At 41.0% G+C, this 18,986-nt stretch overlaps 2 protein-coding genes across 7 annotated transcripts in view; one reads left to right on the plus strand and one right to left on the minus strand.

Annotated features, from left to right (window-relative positions):
* The first annotated feature begins 519 nt into the window (after positions 1-519).
* On the plus strand, positions 520-10,024 carry RNF139 (ring finger protein 139). Its single transcript, XM_005288783.4, has 2 exons — positions 520-967; positions 7,989-10,024. Exons 1-2 carry the CDS (start codon positions 787-789, stop codon positions 9,785-9,787), a joined length of 1,980 nt encoding a protein of 659 aa, XP_005288840.1. The 5' UTR covers positions 520-786; the 3' UTR covers positions 9,788-10,024.
* A 1,197-nt stretch (positions 10,025-11,221) lies between these two features.
* TATDN1 (TatD DNase domain containing 1) overlaps positions 11,222-18,986 on the minus strand; it is a 29,633-nt gene continuing 21,868 nt past the window's right edge. For all 6 annotated transcript variants that reach the window (XM_005288789.5, XM_065586116.1, XM_008165169.3 and 3 more), the window contains 3 exons: positions 18,521-18,591; positions 16,309-16,435; positions 11,222-11,681 (listed from right to left, as the gene is read on the minus strand). In XM_005288789.5, coding sequence (XP_005288846.1) covers positions 11,579-11,681; positions 16,309-16,435; positions 18,521-18,591 — 301 coding nt within the window. In that variant the 3' untranslated portion in view covers positions 11,222-11,578. The remainder of the gene's footprint in view (positions 11,682-16,308; positions 16,436-18,520; positions 18,592-18,986) is intronic.

The following is an 18,986-nucleotide window of genomic DNA, read 5'->3' on the forward strand; positions in this document are numbered from 1 at the left end:
TAGAGTAGCAGTAGGATATGTGGGTGGCTATAGGACAGCAGTGGGGCTTATAGGGGGCCATGGGGTGGCAGTGGGGATTGCAGGGGGCTATGGGGCAACAGTGCAGTGTGAGGGGGATTACAGTGACGGGCTACGGGCGGCGGTAGGGTGAGGGGGGGTTACAGTGACGGGCTACGGGCGGCGGTTAGGTGTGCGGGGGGGTTACAGTGACGGGCTACGGGCGGCGGTTAGGTGTGCGGGGGGGTTACAGTGACGGGCTACGGGTGGAGGTAGGGCGTGCGGGGGGTTACAGTGACGGGCTACGGGCGGCGGGAGGGTGTGAGGGGGGGTTACAGTGACGGGCTACGGGCGGCGGTAGGGTGTGCGGGGGGGTTACAGTGACGGGCTACAGGCGGCGGGAGGGTGTGTGTGCGCGGGGGGTTACAGTGACGGGCTACAGGCGGCGGGAGGGTGTGAGGGACAGGTTCATGGTACGGCAGGGCGAGGGGGCGGCCGCGCGGGGTGCGGGACCCGGGGGCAGCAGGGCTCCTGGGGGGAACACTCCCGGACCCACCGGCGGCAGCTGCCCGCCCCGTGTGGAAGCCGGGGGCGGGGCCGCGCATTGTGACGGCGCCGTGTCTCCGCCTCCCCCTAGGGTGGTGCGGGCGGCCGCAGGCCGAGGCCCGAGCGCGAAAGGAACACGGAGGCGGCCGCACTGCGGGGGAGCTGGCCCGTCCGGGAGGCGGGAGCAGGGCTATAGCGAGGTCCCTGGGCCAGAGACCGGTACGAGGCGGCAGGTCCCGGGGGATGGCGGCCCCTGGCCCCCCGCAGCTGCCGGGGCTGCGGCTGGGCCCGAGGCGCCGAACCGGGCTGGAAGTTGCGCTGCGGGTGCCCAGCCTCTTCCTCATCGACGCCATCTTCAACTCTTACCCCCTGCCGGAGGGCTCCCTGTGCGCCGTGCTCCTGGGGGTGCTGCTGCGGCTGCTGGGTGAGTGACTCCCCCTCCCCGTGCGCCTGGCTGCTGGGGGAGAGACCCCCCCATCCCTCTCCTCTCCACGCCCTGTTCGCCGGGCTCCTGGGGGTGCTGCTGGGGGAGACCTCTTCCTCTCTACATCCTCTTTCCTATCCCACCCTGGCTCCTGGAAGCACTGCCGCGGCGGGCTGGGTATTCCCTGAGCCCCGAGATTCCTGCACTTCTCATTCCCTTCCCAACTATCTGCCACCCTTCTTGCTGGAGCCTGCCTCCCTCCCCACTCCCAGCTCAGCCGAGTCACCCTCCCGCCTGTCTCCTTGTGGCTGCTGCTCTCCCCATAACTCGTCTCGCTGTCTCACGCCTCTTCCCTGCTGCCTCCTGTCTCCCCGCAACCCCTCTATACCTAGGGCCCCTTCCCCTGAGCGCCTCCTGCCTCCCTGTCTCTCTGCCAGCTGATCTGAGTTCTCCAGCCTCTAGTTCAGGGTTTGGCAACCTTTCAGAAGCGGTGTGCCGAGTCTTCATTTATTCACTCTAATTTAAGGTTTCGTGTACCAGTAATACATTTTAACATTTTTAGAAGGTCTCTTTCCATAAGTCTATAAAATATAACTAAACTATTGTTGTATGTAAAGTAAATAAGACTTTTAAAATATTTAAGAAGCTTCATTTAAAATTAAATTAAAACGCAGCGCCCCCCGGACCGGTGGCCAGGACCCGGGCAGTGAGAGTGCCACTGAAAATCAGCTTGCGTGCTGCCTTCAGCACGTGTGCCATAGGTTGCCTACCCCTGCTCTAGTTTCTGTTCTGTTTCCCTATACCTCCTTTTTACCTGCACTGAGCAGAGATGGCTGCACTTCCCTCCTCTCCTGCTGCTGGTCTCACTTCATTGAGCTCATAGCGCTTCACTCTTTTTTTATTTTCCACTCACCCTTTTCTTCCTTCTGCTTCAGCATCTCTCCCTCCTAACAACAGCAAGTTGAGCGCTCATCTCTTCTGCTACATATTTCCTAACTGACTTAAACGGAAGGGCTCTTTTCTCCTCTTTCCTCATTCTCTTCTTTCTGCGTGTGGCTCCTAACCTGCCCTCAAATGAGATATTTTTGCTCCTCAGTAACAATTTGAGAACCCTAGAAAATTTTAAAATTCCCTATAAGTGTTAGGAATTATTATTGTAACTTTATCTGGCTAACAAGGCCTGCAAGTGATGCTGAAGCTAATACCTTCAGTGTCTCTAAAATAGATTACACAGCGGTAATGGGTCTTCTGCCATGTGACCATTTTGCATTACTATCCATTTCTCTTTCGAGTTTTTCTTTTTCTCTACATTTGACATTGTAATGTTCTGTATAGTCTGGAGATTTTCCACAGTCCTTTGCTTGGTGTCCTTACACATATCACATTCTGATAAGAGAGACTGTTGTTGTTTTTTTTTTAATCAGAAATGTAATATGCTTTGTTGAAACATACTGCAAAATCTTTGACTGTAATAGAATCATAGAAGTGTGGGACTGAAAGGGTCCTCTTGAGGTCATCTAGTGCAGTCCCCTGCACTCAAGGCAGGACTATATAATAACTAGACCATTCCTGACAGGTGTTCCTAATCTGCTCTTAAAAACCTTCAATGACATTGATTCCACAGCTTCCCTAGGAAATTTGTTCCAGGGCTTAACCACCCTGACAGGAAATTTTTCCTAATGTCAAACCTAAACCTCCCTTGCTACAATTTAAGCCCATTACTTCTTTTCCTATCTTCAAAGATTAACTAGAACAATTTTTCACCCTCATCCCTGTAACAACCTTTTATGTACTTGAAAACTGTTATCATGTCTTCCCTCAGTCTTCTTTTCTTCAGACTAAACAAACCCAGTTTTTTCAATTTTATAGCTTATAAAGTGCATGCAAAAGAAGCCTCAGATGGGAGGGTAACCCTCATAAGAGTGAAACTTGACAGGAGTCATGGTTGATATTGGGTAATTTTTCATTGTTTTCCTGTGTGTGATGGTTAGGCGCTATAATATATTTATATTACAGTAGTGTCCCTGTGTCCCGTAAACAGGACTGGGGTACTATTATCCTAAGCATGGTACAAATGAAGTTCCCACCTGTATAGAGTTTGCAATCCCAAAAGACAGGAGAGAGGCAGAAGGTGGGGAAAAGGAACACAAAATACAATGAGAAGGAGAATGAGGTTGAGTAGCTGAGGAATTGCGGTGTTAAAGGGGTGGAAGAGAGATAAAAGGCAACCAACAGCAATACAGCAGATAAAAGGAGAGAGTCTAAATTTTAGTGATAAAATAGAATTGTTTTTACAAATACAAATCTTTTCAGAGTTGAGTAAATGATGCTGTCCAGAGGCTGCAAAGGCCTCTCCTGGCGGCGGCTGCTGCTGCTGCTCATGTGCAGAATTGGGTAGGCTACATGGCTTAGTGCCTAGGTGGGTTCTTTGGATTGTAGTATGCAGGCTAGAAAGCCTTCACTTGCCCACTGTGCCTTCAGTTGCAGCTGGTGTTGGTGTTTTTGGAGAAGGAGCCCTTCTTGTTCCTGCTTTTCTGTATGTGGGGAGAAAGGGAGGGGGAATAAACGGTCCCTGTTCTTTAGAAAGATCTCTTTGTCTTGCGGGACTGGAAGGCTCTGACTTACTGTCTCTGTTCCCTGAGCTGGTGTGGGTACTACCTCAAACTGATAAATTAATTATTTTTTAAAAAGTGATACTTCTAAATGTCTCATTGAAACACCTTTCAAAGTCCTGAGGCAGATGCTTTAGAAAGTGCTTTGAAATTAATCCCACATAAATGAGACTTGGTGTGTTTGTTATTGGACGATCTCTGTGAAGTGTGTAATGATATGATCAAGGCATCTTCAGAATGGTGTCTGTATGATCGGTTTTTGGAGAAGGAGAGGGTAATCGTTTTGTTCTTTGTTTTTTTCTCTCTCCATGGAAAGTTTTGGAAGTTTCATTGCTTGAGGCACTTAAAAATTAAACTGGCTGCAGCCCTTGATATACTGTAGGAACAATCTTGCACTGATATAAACACATTTCCTACCCAAAAGTGATGTTGACCACTTTTAATTGGATAACCGTTTCCTTAAGATATTGATATCTTTCATATTGATCAGTAATGAAGTGACTGTTTCTCCCTATATTTAATTTTTTCTCTTCCCTACCCCTCAGATAAGAAAAGATAGCTGTTACAGTCTACATTCGCAATCAGAAACAGCTTTATTAAGACATACTTAAGACAGTATTTCGTCAACTAGCTATATTCTGAATACTTGAAGACTGTTCATTTTGCAGCTGACAGATGTGTTACTGAGATCAACATAAACAGAAATATTATCTGACTCTGAAATACCATAGATCAGGGGTCGGCAACGTTCGGCACGCGCTCGCCAGGGTAAGCACCCTGGCGGGCCGGGCCAGTTTTATTTACCTGCTGACGCGACAGGTTCAGCCGATCGCGGCCCCCACTGGCCGCAGTTCGCCGTCCCGGGCCAATGGGACACCGAGAAGCCGCGGCCAACACATCTCTCGCCACCCCCATTGGCCCGGGACAGCGAACCGCGGCCAGTGGGGGCCGTGATTGGCCGAACCTGCTGCATCAGCAGGTAAATAAAACTGGCCCGCCAGGGTACTTACCCTGGCGAGCCGCGTGCTGAACGTTGCCGACCCCTGCCATAGATTATGCCATATTGAAATAATGGAAGAGTTTTGTTGGTAAAACTCTACCATGTAGGCAGTGATTGTCTGGACTGATTCTACTTTTAACAAGTTGACTTTTTAAAAAATAGGATAAATACCCTAATTTAGCTATGGATAGGAGGAAAGGTTGTGTGTCCCAATGACATTTCATTGATACTTTTGGAGAGTGCTGTTGAATAGTTTTGAAACACTATTCCAGATAGTATACCTTGTTTTGAGAAGAATGAATGGAATACTGTACAATTATGGTACATTATGGAATCCTGTTGCTTCCGTTTAAATTTTTGTATTCAGTTCTGCCCAGTTTTACTTCCTATGTAAGTAATCACATTGGCTTCAACTGGGATTAGGTGAATAGGAAGTCAGGGCAGAATGGAGTCCTAAAGCTATTTGCAATCTTTCTCTAACCTTTCTGCTTAACCTCTCACTTTATCTCCCTAGTTACACACTCTCCTTTCACCATCTCCTTTGGCTCCCAGTTTTCTTTAAGCATTAAAATCACTTCTGGGGTCCTGTGTGTCTAATGCATTAAATTGTCACTTCAGAAAGCAATATCTCCTCTTTGGGGTGTGCTGATTTGACAGGTTCACTGGAGATATTGCTTTCTAAGTGCAGATTGAGCTTGAGGTGGACAGAGTTGGGGGTGGAAAGACAGTTCAGTGGCTGATTAAAGAGTTAGAAAATAAATAGTATGTGGAGAAGTAATAGTTCCTTCTAAAATAGCTCTTGTATTACTGAAGTTTGAATTCTCTGTTGAATTCTGGGTACCACATTACCAGAAAGATATTGACAAATTGCAGGGAGTGCAGTTGAGAATAGAAACAAGGGAATTTTAGGTATTGATTACAGTGTAAGGGAAGATACAAATGACACTATTAGTAATGTCATCCTAATGTTGAGATAATTGTTTTTTACTATTTGTAAGTCTTTTCTCAGAGGATTTAGAGCATTGTGCAACAATCAATTTAAAATATTATTTTCAGAAAGCAACGGGGTTCTGTCCTTACATAAAACACATGAACCAGGTCTGATATATTTGGATTTTCCAAATGAAGTGGCTAGCAACTCACAATATTAGTCAAAATTTATCCAAACTGGTTAGGATGTGAACACTGTCGCATGGACAGAAGAGTCATGGACTATTGAGGTATCACAGAGGCTAGTGTGAGAACCCATTGTATATAACATTTTCATTAATGACTTGGAGGTGGTTGTTGAGGTGATAAAAGGCACACTAATGAAATTAATAGATGATACTAAAGAAGGCGGCATTGGAAGGACAGAGATAATACAAATATATGTTATAGACATTAGAAACATGGCCCAAGAAAAACACAACAAGATTAAACATGGAAAAATGCAAGCTTTTAAATCCGGGGCAAAAGAAATCACAAATTCTGTATGAGGGGAAAATGTGGCAAACAGATATGCTGAGACCTGAAATTGACAGACAACAAATTCGGTATGAGTTTGCACTGTGATATGGCAGGCAAAGACCAATACAATTTTGTGATGCGTGTACAAAAGCATCATGTCACAAAACAAGGAGGTAGTAGTTCCTCTTTGTATGACTTTGTTCAGTTCTGGACACCTTATTACAAGAGAGAGAGATAAATTAGAGGGAGTTCAAAGAAGATCAATAAAAGTAAATCTGTACACTTATTAAAAAAAGATTAAATGACATAGGATGAGGCATAACAATTCAAAAATATCTGAATAGTATAAACATGAAATTACGTCAAATTGTTTATGGTAGTACAAGGAAATATATGTAGGAATTACAAGATGAAATTAATGAACATTTTATCTGCAAACTTCCTAACAATCTACTAAGCTGTGGAACCAAATCCTAAAATTCCCTCCATAATTCAGGAAAACTAAATCTATCTAGACTGAGAAAACAAACTTTAAAATGTGCTATAGGGAATGGCCTACAGTGACTAGTATCCATTTTATTTCCCAATTAGGCCTAATTTCTGAGATTGTCTCCCAGCTTGTAAGGGTAGTCAGTACATTTTTGGTTTCTCTAGACCAGTGTTGCTCAGCCAGTGGGTTGTAACCCACTGCAGGGTCATGAAAGGAATTGGGTTGGGGAGGTGGGGGTGTCGCAGTCTAAAACAAAGAAAATCTTGCTCCCCTATTCCCTGCAGACCCTTACCATTCAAATCAAGTATTCCCTACCAATCTCTCAACACACACAAAAATATATAGGTTTATCATTGTTAATACATTTACTATAAAAGTAAGAGTAAAAATGTTAGATTGCAAAATTTGACTTTGAATAAGTGGTCACCAACCTCAAAAGGTTGAAAAATGCTGCCTCACGCAAATTGGAGCAGATTGTTTTGTCATTTGAGTCATACATAACCGTTAGAAATATGTAAAAAAAAAATTGTAGGTTTTACCCTAGGTTTTCAGCAACTTGCTACAGATCTGGATAGGAATATGGTATCCTGTATGAAAATGAATGTGCACAGTTGTATTCTTGGCTTTCTCTCTTAATATCACACTTCTTATATTACAAAAATAATTGGTTTCCTATTGTCAAACTAAAAAGTTAAATGAATTGGACACTAGATTATTTTAGGATGTTGTAATAGCTTGACTTTTTAGAACGATGATTGAAGTGAACACCTCAAAATAGCAGCAATTTAAGACTGTCTGAAGGTTTCAAAATATATTCTGATAGCAACCCTTTACTTATATTGTTCTCTAAGTTTTAAAAATAATAAAAAAAAAGTTAGTGAAAGGCTCTGGATTAATTGTCCTAGAGACTAAAGTCCTGTATAGAGTCACAGTACTTGAAGAGTTCAGGCATTGGCAATTCAGTGCTTTAGTCAAAAATAAGTTATTTGGCTCAATACGGGTGTAGCTGAGTGGAAATTTAGTGGTGTGTGATATAGAGAAAGTCAGACTAGATGAACTGTCCCTTCAGGTCTTAAAATCTATTAATCTCCTTGCATTATGCCTCAACACTGATCTGGAAGGATCCCACTCTACCGAGATGGGGAAAGTAGTTAAGTCTTCGTATTGAAATTGCAAAAAAGACGGACAGTTGTGGTGGTGTCTTACTGTTTTTGTTTAATTGGTGTGGTATGCTCATTTTTTGTTTGTATTAAAGGCAAGTTAAGTAGTCATGTACCCTGGTGCCTCTTGCACAGAAAAAGCTAAAGTTTAAACAGTAGTTCTATTCACAAATGTTTTTTATAGAAAAGCTTAAAGGTAAATAAAAGCGTCAAAGCTAAAAACTCTGAACTGTGTATCATGAGAGTTAATAGGTAAAATGTATATGTCTAATTTCTGCTGAAAACTAAATGATTTCATTCTGTTTTTTAGGGGTCTTTGTATCCAGTGTTGTTCTGGTCTTGCAACAGCGAGCACTTTTCAAGTTTTATATGATCAGCTCGGCATTTCTGCTAGCTGCAACCTCAGTGTTGGTGAATTATTATGCTTCTTTGCACATAAACTTCTACAGTGCCTACTACACAGCAGCTTTTGGAATTCAGTTCCTCCCTCATAAAGGACCCTCACTATGGATGGCACTTTCTATCCTTCAGCTTACCTTTGGGATTGGATATGTTACATTGTTAAACGTGCAGTCCATATACTCCCAACTAATCATACTGGATATACTGATTCCTATAATAGGCTTGATCATTGAATTACCTTTAAATGTCAGACAGATTTTAGTTTTTATTTCAGGCCTAATTCTGACATTATATACCACAATCAATTTAGTTATGAAAATTAAATGGTTCTATTATTCCACACGATACGTTTCTCTCCTTTTAAGGCATATGTATCGCATTTATGGATTACAGCTATTGATGGAAGATACGTGGAAAAGGATTCGTTTTCCAGCTGTACTGCGTGTGTTCTGGCTAACGAGACTTACAGCACAAGCAGTTGTGTTAACTTATGTTGTCAAGATGGCAGAAACTAATACAGAAGAGAAGTTCTACTTGATTTCTTGGGAAAATTGTTGGGAACTAGTTTGCAGTCTTATAATAAGTGGGTGTGATTCTACTTTAACTGTCTTAGGCATGAGTGCTGTAATTTCTTCAATAGCCCATTATTTGGGACTGGGTATTTTGGCTTTTATTGGATCAACTGATGAAGATGACAAGAGGCTTGGTTTTGTAGCACCTGTTTTATTTTTTATTTTGGCTCTGCAGACTGGCTTAAGTGGTCTAAAGCCAGAAGAGAGACTAGTTCGCCTAAGTCGAAACATGTGCCTTTTGTTAACTGCAGTCCTGCATTTTATCCATGGAATGACAGACCCTGTACTAATGTCTCTCAGTGCCTCCCACGTGTCGTCATTTCGCAGACACTTCCCTGTACTTCTTGTTTCAGCTTGCCTTTTTATTCTTCCAGTTCTGCTCAGTTATATCCTTTGGCACCACTATGCACTAAATACATGGCTTTTTGCAGTTACAGCATTCTGTGTGGAACTTTGCCTAAAAGTAATTGTTTCTATCACTGTTTATGTACTATTCATGATTGATGGCCACTATAATGTCCAATGGGAAAAGCTTGATGATTATGTCTACTATGTTCGTTCAACAGGCAATATTATTGAGTTTATATTTGGTGTAATCATGTTTGGAAATGGAGCTTATACCATGGTATTTGAATCAGGAAGTAAGATTCGGGCTTGCATGATGTGTCTTCATGCTTATTTCAACATCTACTTGCAAGCAAAGAATGGCTGGAAAACTTTTATAAATCGCAGGACAGCTGTTAAGAAAATAAACTCACTTCCTGAAGTAAAAGGAAGTCGGTTACATGAAATAGATGATATATGTGCAATCTGCTACCATGAGTTTACTACATCTGCTCGTATTACTCCATGCAATCATTACTTTCATGCACTTTGCCTTCGGAAATGGCTCTATATTCAAGACACTTGTCCAATGTGCCATCAAAAAGTATATATTGAAGAAAAGGAAAATGTAAATATCTCTAACAATGGGTTTGTTGCACCTAATGAAAATCCTGTAGAAGTTGCAGAAGAAGCTGCTGAAGCTGCACATGAATTAAATGAAGATAATGACAGTACCGACAGTGATGATGATTGTGTGGCAGAACACCAGAATGAGACTCTTAATGTTGATTCTGACTCCCTGGGTGACTAAAATCACTGAGGTATTTGTTTAAAATGGAGTTCAGCAACAGAATAAAAGTTTCACTTCATCATTGTATACTTAAGCACAACAATGGTATCTCAGTGTTGTCTGTGAATGGTTGTCATTTACTCTGGTGTGCTACTGTAAATATACCACTAATTATTTCTGGTCTCTTTCATGACCACCTTAAACTTGTGTACATTATTGTACATGGAATAAAATGTTTTCACATGTTTTTAAGACAAAGTTGGAGAAACACTTAATTGACATAGTGAGACATGTAATCCATCTGCTGTGCCAAAGACTGCATACTAATAATTCTAGAACAATGGTTTTTGGGTGAGAGTTAAACTGTTGGAGAAATGAGACCTTCAGTATGCCTAGAAGACACAATTAGAGATGAAAAGTTTTGAACAGGAACTGGTATACCTATAAATTTAAAAACATTATAGCTCAAAAGTTTTATAGCTATCTCAAAATAAAGTTCAGGTTTGTAGAAAACTTAAAAGTACTTGTGTGTGTGGAATATAAGAATGAAATTGCTATGTTTTCTGGAAAACTCTCAGAACCAAGATGTATGGTGGACAGGTGAACTTCACTAATATTATGAGATGGTACCATGCAAAATTGGAATTTTGCTTTTTGCAGACTTATTTTAATCTGATACAAAGTCAGAGTACTGGAAAAGATGAATCAATAGACAAGCTGCTCCAGACTACCCTTAAAACTGATCCTAAAATGTTGTGAGGTAAGTAGAGCTGCAAAACTGTACAAAAAGCAGACCACATTTGTTGAGGCATTAGGTCAGCGGCCATCGTGGCTGCATGCGGCCACCAGGGGCTTTTTATGTGGCCACAGACTCCTGGGCAGTGATGGGGGGGCAAAGCAGTGGACCCTACCCCCTTTGGCACCACAAACACCAGAGGAGTAGGCTTTAGGCCTGGGGTGGCAGGCAGCAGCTCCAGCCTTGCAGCAGTGGGTTCCATCCCCTGGACATGGGGCTTTGGGCTCCAGGCCTAGGTTCCCCCCACATCACTCCTGGCCCCCATTATGGCCTCTTACCCTGTCACATAGCTGCAGGGCTCTGCTTCTTAGGCTCACCCTGGCCCCTGCTGCTTTCCTACCCACCTCCCTATCCCAGGCTTAATTTGTCTTCCAGCTTGCCAGAACTGAGTAAGTCTGTTGTGAAAAGTGATATTTGTATGTTAATACACCTCTACCCTGCTATAACGCAGTAAAGCAGTGCTTGGGGGTGGAGGGGGCGGACGGGCTGCACACTCCAGCAGATCAAAGCAAGTTCGATATAATGCAGTAAGATTTTTTGGATCTTTAAAAAAACAAAACCCAAAACAGTGCACACCCAACCAAAAATCACACCAAACAAACAACCAAACCATGCAAAGTGTTTTGTTTCTATTCTGTTTAGGTCCAGTAAAGAATAGAGACAACTGTATATTTTTTTATTGAGTGCAAAAAAACCCTACATAAATAAATTACAGTGATTGACATGTATATGTCCATATTTGTTTTTCCTAAAGTTAAGTATTTTAGGAAAAATGGTCAGAGTGGCCGCCAGAAAGTTGGTGGCTGCACTCTGAGGCCATGAAAAAATTTGTTGCAAGAACCCCTGCTTTAGATGTTCAGTATTTGAGGTTTACAAAGACAGGTTTAATCTTGTCATACCTCAAAATATAATAGTACTTTTTTGTTTTGTTGCAGGAGTGTTTTTTTATTAAGTTTTATAGTAAGGTTAACAGGCTTTGCATACTTTTATACAAAATAAAGGTAAGAAACATAGCATTACATATCTGAAAAGAAAACTTTAATAGTATTGTTGTAAAGAGTGTTGGCCAGTTCAAGTGGGTCTTCCTCTCTTACTGTCGTCATTATTTCCAGTACTTGACTAAAAAGAAAAGTTAATTTTACTCAGTTATGTGTCATGGTAAATATACTAATGTCAGTTTAGTTCTTGTGAACACTATTAGCTATGAGGGGACCAAGATGGTTGGGACTTACTGCTGAAAGTATACTTTACTTTCATTTACACACAGTAACTAGCTTCTGCCACTTAAAACATCAACCACTCACTGGCAGTCTCTTAATCTTTGATCCTTTGACAACTTTTGCTTGGCCTATATAGGTAGGTAAACAACCTTACATTCCAATGAAAGGTTTCAGAGTAGCAGCCATGTTAGTCTGTATCTGCAAAAAGAACAGGAGTACTTGTGGCACCTTAGAGACTAACAAATTTGTTAGTCTCTAAGGTGCCACAAGTACTCCTGTTCTTATTCCAATGAAAGTGATTCTGCTGTATGGGTGAAATTTCTGCTATTTTGGATAAAGTGCAGTATAAATCTCGCACCTAGGCCATCAGAAGTTCAAAGGGTGAAGTTCAGTAAGAGTCTAGTCAATTAAATACTCTATACTCTTGCTTCCTCTCCAAATTTTTGATTTCTAATGAACAAGTTCTTAGGTGTTTAACAATAGCTTGTTAAAAGGGATGGGGAAGAAGCTGAAAGATAAGACTAATTTAATAGTTGCACTTTTAAAAAACTGTCCACCTGAAAGCCTTGACAGGTGGAGCAAAGCACTGCCACTTATTTGTATTTAGAAAATACAGGTTTTCAATTAGTAGCTGAGAGACAAGGATGGACTAGTTATTCCTTCCACTACTTTGTGATCACTGGTGGCCCTTAGGACTACCTTCTGACTATAAATCACTATTGGGCTTCTTTAGAGGCAGCTGAATTAGGGGATACACTTATGCTTAACATCTCAGGAAAAAAACTCAGTTAAGTTATTTCAAGATCTTTTTTTCTACTAAAAGTTTCAGTTCACAAGAAAATTTTCTGCACGGGTTGTTTGTTGTAGGCACGAGACATTAACAGTAAGTGAAAGTGATCATTAAGGGACAGATTCTCAGCTGGTTGTAGATACATTAGCTTTAGTAGAGCTACACCAATTTACCCCAGCTGAGAATTGGCCTCAGGAAGTCTCACTAGGAAATCTTAAGCTGAAGTCCATATTTAGGCCAATAAATAAGTGGCCTGTTTTTTCTAAAGTTCTGAGCACCCAGCAGCTCCCCTTAACTTCAGTAGAAGCTGCACAGCATTTCTGCAAACCAGGCCACCTATTTAGGTTCCTGAATAGAAAATCTCAACCGGACATCCATAAAGTCAGACATTTAGCTAGTGTAAATGGGCATAGCTCTACAGAAGCGTATGTAGCTACCCCACCTAAAACTAGGTGAGAATCTGTGTAGCTCTGACAATAACAGGGAATTTTCCCCTCACGGAGAACAGACCATGACCAGATGGCCTATGACAAAGGCCTGATGTAGTTTATTTTGATAGTACTTTCAACCTTACCCTCCTCCTTTAATAGCCACATCTTTTTGTTGTTAAAGATGAAGGGCTTGATCCATAAAGGGGATGTAGGGTCAGCCTTGTAATGTCTACATTTAGGTGCTCTGCCATCCAGAGGACACCTTAGCCCTGAGTCAGGCTCCCATGCTCTCTGCACTGTGCGTGATGGTTAGATGCCTAAAAAAGGGATTCACAAAAGCCATCCTAGGCTGAGCAGGAAGCTGCCTAAACTAACCAGTAGATGATGCCAAAGAGAGAGGTTTTGCCTAAGCCTCACCCCCTTGAAGGGAATTAGGTGCCTGTTTCCACTTGGGATTCACCACTGTCAATCGTTTCCTAATTAGACCCCTAAATCAGCTCAGCCCTTTTTCAAGTAAAACTGGAGGAGGGTACTGCCCTTAACCTCAGTAGCCAAGTAGTTAGCGTACTCTGCCAGAATGTGGGGGAGAGAGGTTCAGATGTCCACTTTGCCTGATGGAGAGCAGAAACTTGAACACAGGTCTTCTACCTCTCAGGTGAGTACCCAAACTGTTAGGCTAACGGTATTCTGGGATGAGCGTCTCAGTCTCTCCTGCTGAAGCTGTTTTACTTTGTGTCACATACTTAATCATCAGCCTAGAGAGAACACTATAGCCTAGGGGTTAGCAGACTATCCTGGGAGACTCGGGTCTCTGCTCCAGTGACAAAGTATTCCACTCCTTTTCAGGCTGGGTTTTTCTAGGGTCTATTCCAGTAGACATGCTCTTAAGTGACCCCTGAGAATGCCTACCAAATTAAGACCTGCAGGCAAGATAGATGAGAGAAAGTCTAGTTTGTGAATCCCACTGGGGCTTAGGCATGAAATAGGTGCTGAGCATCAGAACATGGTCAGCTTTGCATGTACCCACCAGCAGGAATTTAGGCAGCAGCAGAGCAAGAGTTGAATGTAAGCATATAAAGTGGCAGTTAAATACCAAAATCTCTGTGGATCTAGCTTAAGGTTGCCTCCAGTGTCACTTATCACACTTCATTTTAGCTGAGACTAAAGTCATTTTTTAAAGTAACCAACTAAAGATTTTGTTTTGTCCAATTTATATTTGACAGCTGATCTTCAGGGTTGAAGTTGGCTGCGTGCTACTTGTGATTATTTTAAAGGGTGACTGACTTTAGGTATACAATTTTTAGGTCAAAATGTGACTAATGTTACAGGTTGCTGACTGTTACTGAAATCAGAAAATCCTTCCCCCGCCCCCAGTAAAATAATTACTAAATAAAATTGTATCCATAGTTAGTTGCACTTCATATCTCATGTACTGCTCGGGGGGGGGAACTCCCCTGCATGTTCTCCCCTACTCTCTGTAACAAGGTATTGACTGCTACCAGCTAAATTGAAACAGGAGCAGCTGAAAAGCATGTGTGTAGAGAAGAGGAGTAGACTCAACATAATTTGAGGTTCATCTAGATAACCTTTCTAAAACAGTATTAGTGAGCAGATCAACTTTACAAGTTGGGGACATATATAAGTTGTCAAAATATTGTTAAATCATACTATGTCCCTATAAGGTATGATAATGTATTGAAAAGTATGGAAAGTACACGTTATTCAAAGGCTCCTACAAATTGTTATGCACAAAGAGCGTCTGAACACTTTTATAATAGATGATGTCATATCAAAGTAAGATCGATCAACGATCTTGTGGATTACTTGCCAAATTTATTTGGACTCTTTAGTAGCTGTATCCAAAGACTTTTTTTTAGACACTAGCTTTTAAAAACTTACTTATATAACTTTTTTTCTCAAAATGACTGAACATTTCTATGATAAGTAAAACTAGTTTCAGATTTTGATTACTACAAATGTATTTACATTCTTGCTGACAGACACTCTTGCAAACTGTTACTGGGCTAAAAGTGAATTAAAGTCACAACTAGGCTTTGGAGAATTTGATTTTTAGGTAAATGTCAATTTCACCATATACAAACTGATAAATTTTTTTCCATTGATAATTGAAATTTACAGATAGAGAAAAATGCTGCTTGAGAACTTAGAGTTTGATTAAAGGATAGTTAGACATGTGATATTGACCATTTCCATTTTTACAATTATACAGCTTTAACTTTTTGACTCTCAACATCCACTGTCATTAAATAATTGCCTCACCTCCCCCATAATTTCCCACAACTGTGAAATGTAAATTGATAAAAACGGGGGGAAAAAATCACTGTTGACATTATAAAATAATAAAAATCAAACATTTTTAAGCCTACTTATAATCAGAGCACTTCACTTAATGTTTTGTGGTGGTGGGTAGAAACAGGAGAAAGCAGATCTAACCCCCAAACCAGGCTGAAACAATAGGGGATCAGCATTTGATGAGATCTGAGTATTTCAGCCACCAATCTCATTTAGTGATTATAATTAATAAAATTTAAATCAAAAGCAGTACTTTTACCCTCTTCTGTTTGTTTTTTCTAGACATTTAAATTCTAGAGCAATGGGGTCCATAGGCACCTGAAGAGTTTCCCTCTCCAAACTCCCTTTTGGGGTATTCTTGTTTATCTCCAAACCTCAAACTGGTGTTTTTACTGGCTGTAGAGCAGAACAAAACTGATGTGATCTTAATCAGTTTCATTTTGCTACTGATCCTCAGGTTACAGCTACACCAATACTAGCCTCCTCATCTGCTGGAAGTGCTCTTAAACCAGTGGTGATTTGTCTCTATGTCCTGCTACCTCCCTCCCACTTTAAAGATCACACAGTTGGCTCTTCTGGTGTTGCATGTATTTTAACAGATACATCTGGAGGAGCAACACGGTGACATTAATTAGAATCTGGGTATTTGGACTCTATTTTGGTAGTGCTAAGGGGAGAATTAACCTCTTGTTACAAAAGGGAACTACAAAATAGAGGGACGGAATACATGGGATATCAAATGAAAAGACATCACTAAGGACTTGATTTTAAGATTTGCTGTGCTTCCAAAATTCCTGCTGAAATCAATGGAGATGCAAGAACCTCTGAAAAGTTAGCCACAAAACATATATGTATTTTGTTAAACATATCTTAGAGTACAACACCTTGCTCCAGATTCAAAAATTCTGTCATTGGTTTAAGCCTACTACATTTTGTATGTACTTGTGTATGTTTTCAAACCTTTGTTTAAAATATAAAAATTACATACTTACATTATATGGCAAGGTTCATTTCTGTCCTTCAAGCAATGGTCTACTTCCCATTTCTTTTTTGTGGGAAATGTTGTTTTTATACACTTTGACCCAGCATGAGTATTTTTCACACCACACCAGGGAGCATCTAGCATGATTCAAACAAGAGTTAAATGTATACAATCGTTTAGTCATTTCATATAATTGTTTGCTCTTCTGTCAATTTGTCCTCCCCACCTTCCACAGACCAAAGCCCATTTTAGAAATCACTCCTCTTAAGCACAGTTTCTCTCCCAAATGATAAAGGAATGATTATGAGATTAGTTAATTTAACATCCATAATGATGAATAAATAACTTCAAATTACTATTCCATTATATTAAATTCTGTAAGATTTTTACATATTATAAAATTAGCCACTTTATTCAGCAATAATGCAGTACAATAAAAGAAGCAAGGAGAGAAATGTTACCGTGACAAGGCTGCTAGCCAGTGAACCACTGTGTAACCCACAGAAAGTTTATATACACCAGTGATACTCAGACTGAGGCTCGCGAGTTGCAAGTGGCTTTTTAATGCATCTCCTGCGGCTCTTTTCAGCACATGATATTAAAACACTGATTTAATTATTAACCAATCAGGATGATTTTACTATAGTAACCAATTGTAATTGATAAAACAATAATACTTGGTCAGTCATTTTGCTGCGAGAATAATATATGAACTAATATTTCCCGGTCATACTGTTTAAATATGAATATATAGTACTATAGTTAGTAAAATAATGAATTCACACTACTATGGCTCTTTTGGGTAATGTTGATTGCCAGTTTGGGTCCTGAACCATTGAAGTCTGATATCGGGGTAGCCGTGTTAGTCTGTATTCACAAAAACAACAAGGAGTCCGGTGGCACCTTAAAGAATCTGAAGAAGTGAGGTTTTTTTACCCATGAAAGCTTATGCCCAAATAAATCTGTTAGTCTTTAAGGTGCCACCGGACTCCTTGTTTTTACTGAAGTCTGAGCATCACTGATATACACCCTGATGTGCCTCTGTTTAAGACACAAATGAAATGCAGGGATTTAACCAGAGTTTTTAAAAATAGCCTTTTTCAGATATGCCAAATTACATAACTGTTGACTAAATCTCCTAATCTATTTTTAACTGTCCTACTACTGATGTCTGAAATAAATGTGAGTAGAACCGATATCCACTAATGGATCAGTTCAGTCATAACTAATTATTCCAGGAGGTATTTTCAGGCCCTCTTTCATATTGTTTTGCTTAATGAATTGGAATTTCCTGGTATGCACCCAAGTGCCATTACTGCCGATAATCGGATGGCCTTTATCATGTTCTTTCCCATAGTGTTTGGCATATCTACACTCTCATTAGTGTCTCCCCTTTTATTCATTTATGCCCTCAGTCTCGGTCAAGGTGATCTATGTTCTTTTCCAGCAGAAGAGGGCTGAATATAATTACTGCTGGAGCCTGTGAACTCTGCTTATTGAATCTGGCAGAGGGTTTTTTAGGGTATGTCTACACTGCAGTGTAAGCCCAGGGTTAACAGAACTCAATTTAGCAGACAGTGGGTTTATTATAACCTAGGGCTTGGGCATCTACACTCATTTGTAATCCCATGTTAGGAATTGTTGAACCCTGGATCCCAACCTGGAGCTCCAGCATCTACACTGCATTATGTGGGGCTGAATCCAACCACCCATATCCCAAACTTCTTAACACCCTCCCAAAATGTGGCCGCTCTCACCCTTTGATTATGGTGCAGTGTGGAAAAACTTGACTGTCCCTCAAATGTGACTGTCTAGAGGACAAAAAGTTGGCCTGTGGGATTGTGGAATACTTTTGGCAGTCTCCCAGACCACAAGTCCAGTGGGGCTATGTCTATGCTGGAGAGCAATAGGGCTTGAACTGTGGGTCCTGGCTTGCCTCAGGCCCTCTACCCCTTTGGGGTCCTGGGTTAGAGAGATCTGTGTGTTAGAAGGAACGCGGGGCTAGGCTTGAATTCCAACCCTGGGCTTACACTGCAGTGTAGACATACCCATAGAGAACAAGGTAATCCTTTCCCTATTCCTGACCCCTGTTACTGTGATGGTGAGTTTGTGTCTGTAGACTGCCCTTTATATTCATTGCCATACAAGCATAACTCCACTTCTAATAAAGTTTTCAAAACATTAAAAAAAATGCAGTATGGTCCATCAGAATAGCAACTTACCAGTTTCTATCATTAATCTTTCACTAGGAATTGACTTCAGTGTTTCTAAGTTGGCTTCTGTTTTCAGTGAGCTAGAAATCATAAAAATAGGGAGTGAATTTGGACTTAAGTTGATGTTTTGTTAAAGGACTGTGGCTTTGTGTTCAAACCATATTTAAGTCATTGTGACTAGAATCATCTTCTCAGAGCCTTCTGAAGCTCATAACTTTTAGAAATTAATTACAGTGTTGTCTGGCTGCTATTTAATTACCTTGCTTACAAAATGGTTTCTTAGCAAAAGTGGTTTCTTAAAGAATTAATTTCTAAATAATGCTTAAGTATTTGCTTCAACTTGTATTAAAAAAAAGTTCCCAGCTGTGATTCCAAGCCATGGCTAAAAATGACAACCCTGGGAGGTGGCCCAGGAAAGAGATCTTGGAGTCATCATGGATAGTTCTCTGAAGATGTCCACGCAGTGTGCAGCAGC

This window comes from Chrysemys picta, chromosome 2 (genome assembly GCF_011386835.1).
Source record: "Chrysemys picta bellii isolate R12L10 chromosome 2, ASM1138683v2, whole genome shotgun sequence".
NCBI lineage: Eukaryota > Metazoa > Chordata > Testudines > Emydidae > Chrysemys > Chrysemys picta.

Excerpts from the sequence above, each read along its gene's own strand:
- RNF139 (XM_005288783.4), top strand. The coding sequence starts at position 787 with ATGGCGGCCCCTGGCCCCCCGCAGCTGCCGGGGCTGCGGCTGGGCCCG. Across the intron at positions 968-7,988 it reads GGTGCTGCTGCGGCTGCTGG|GGGTCTTTGTATCCAGTGTT; the intron begins GTGAGTGACTCC and ends TCTGTTTTTTAG.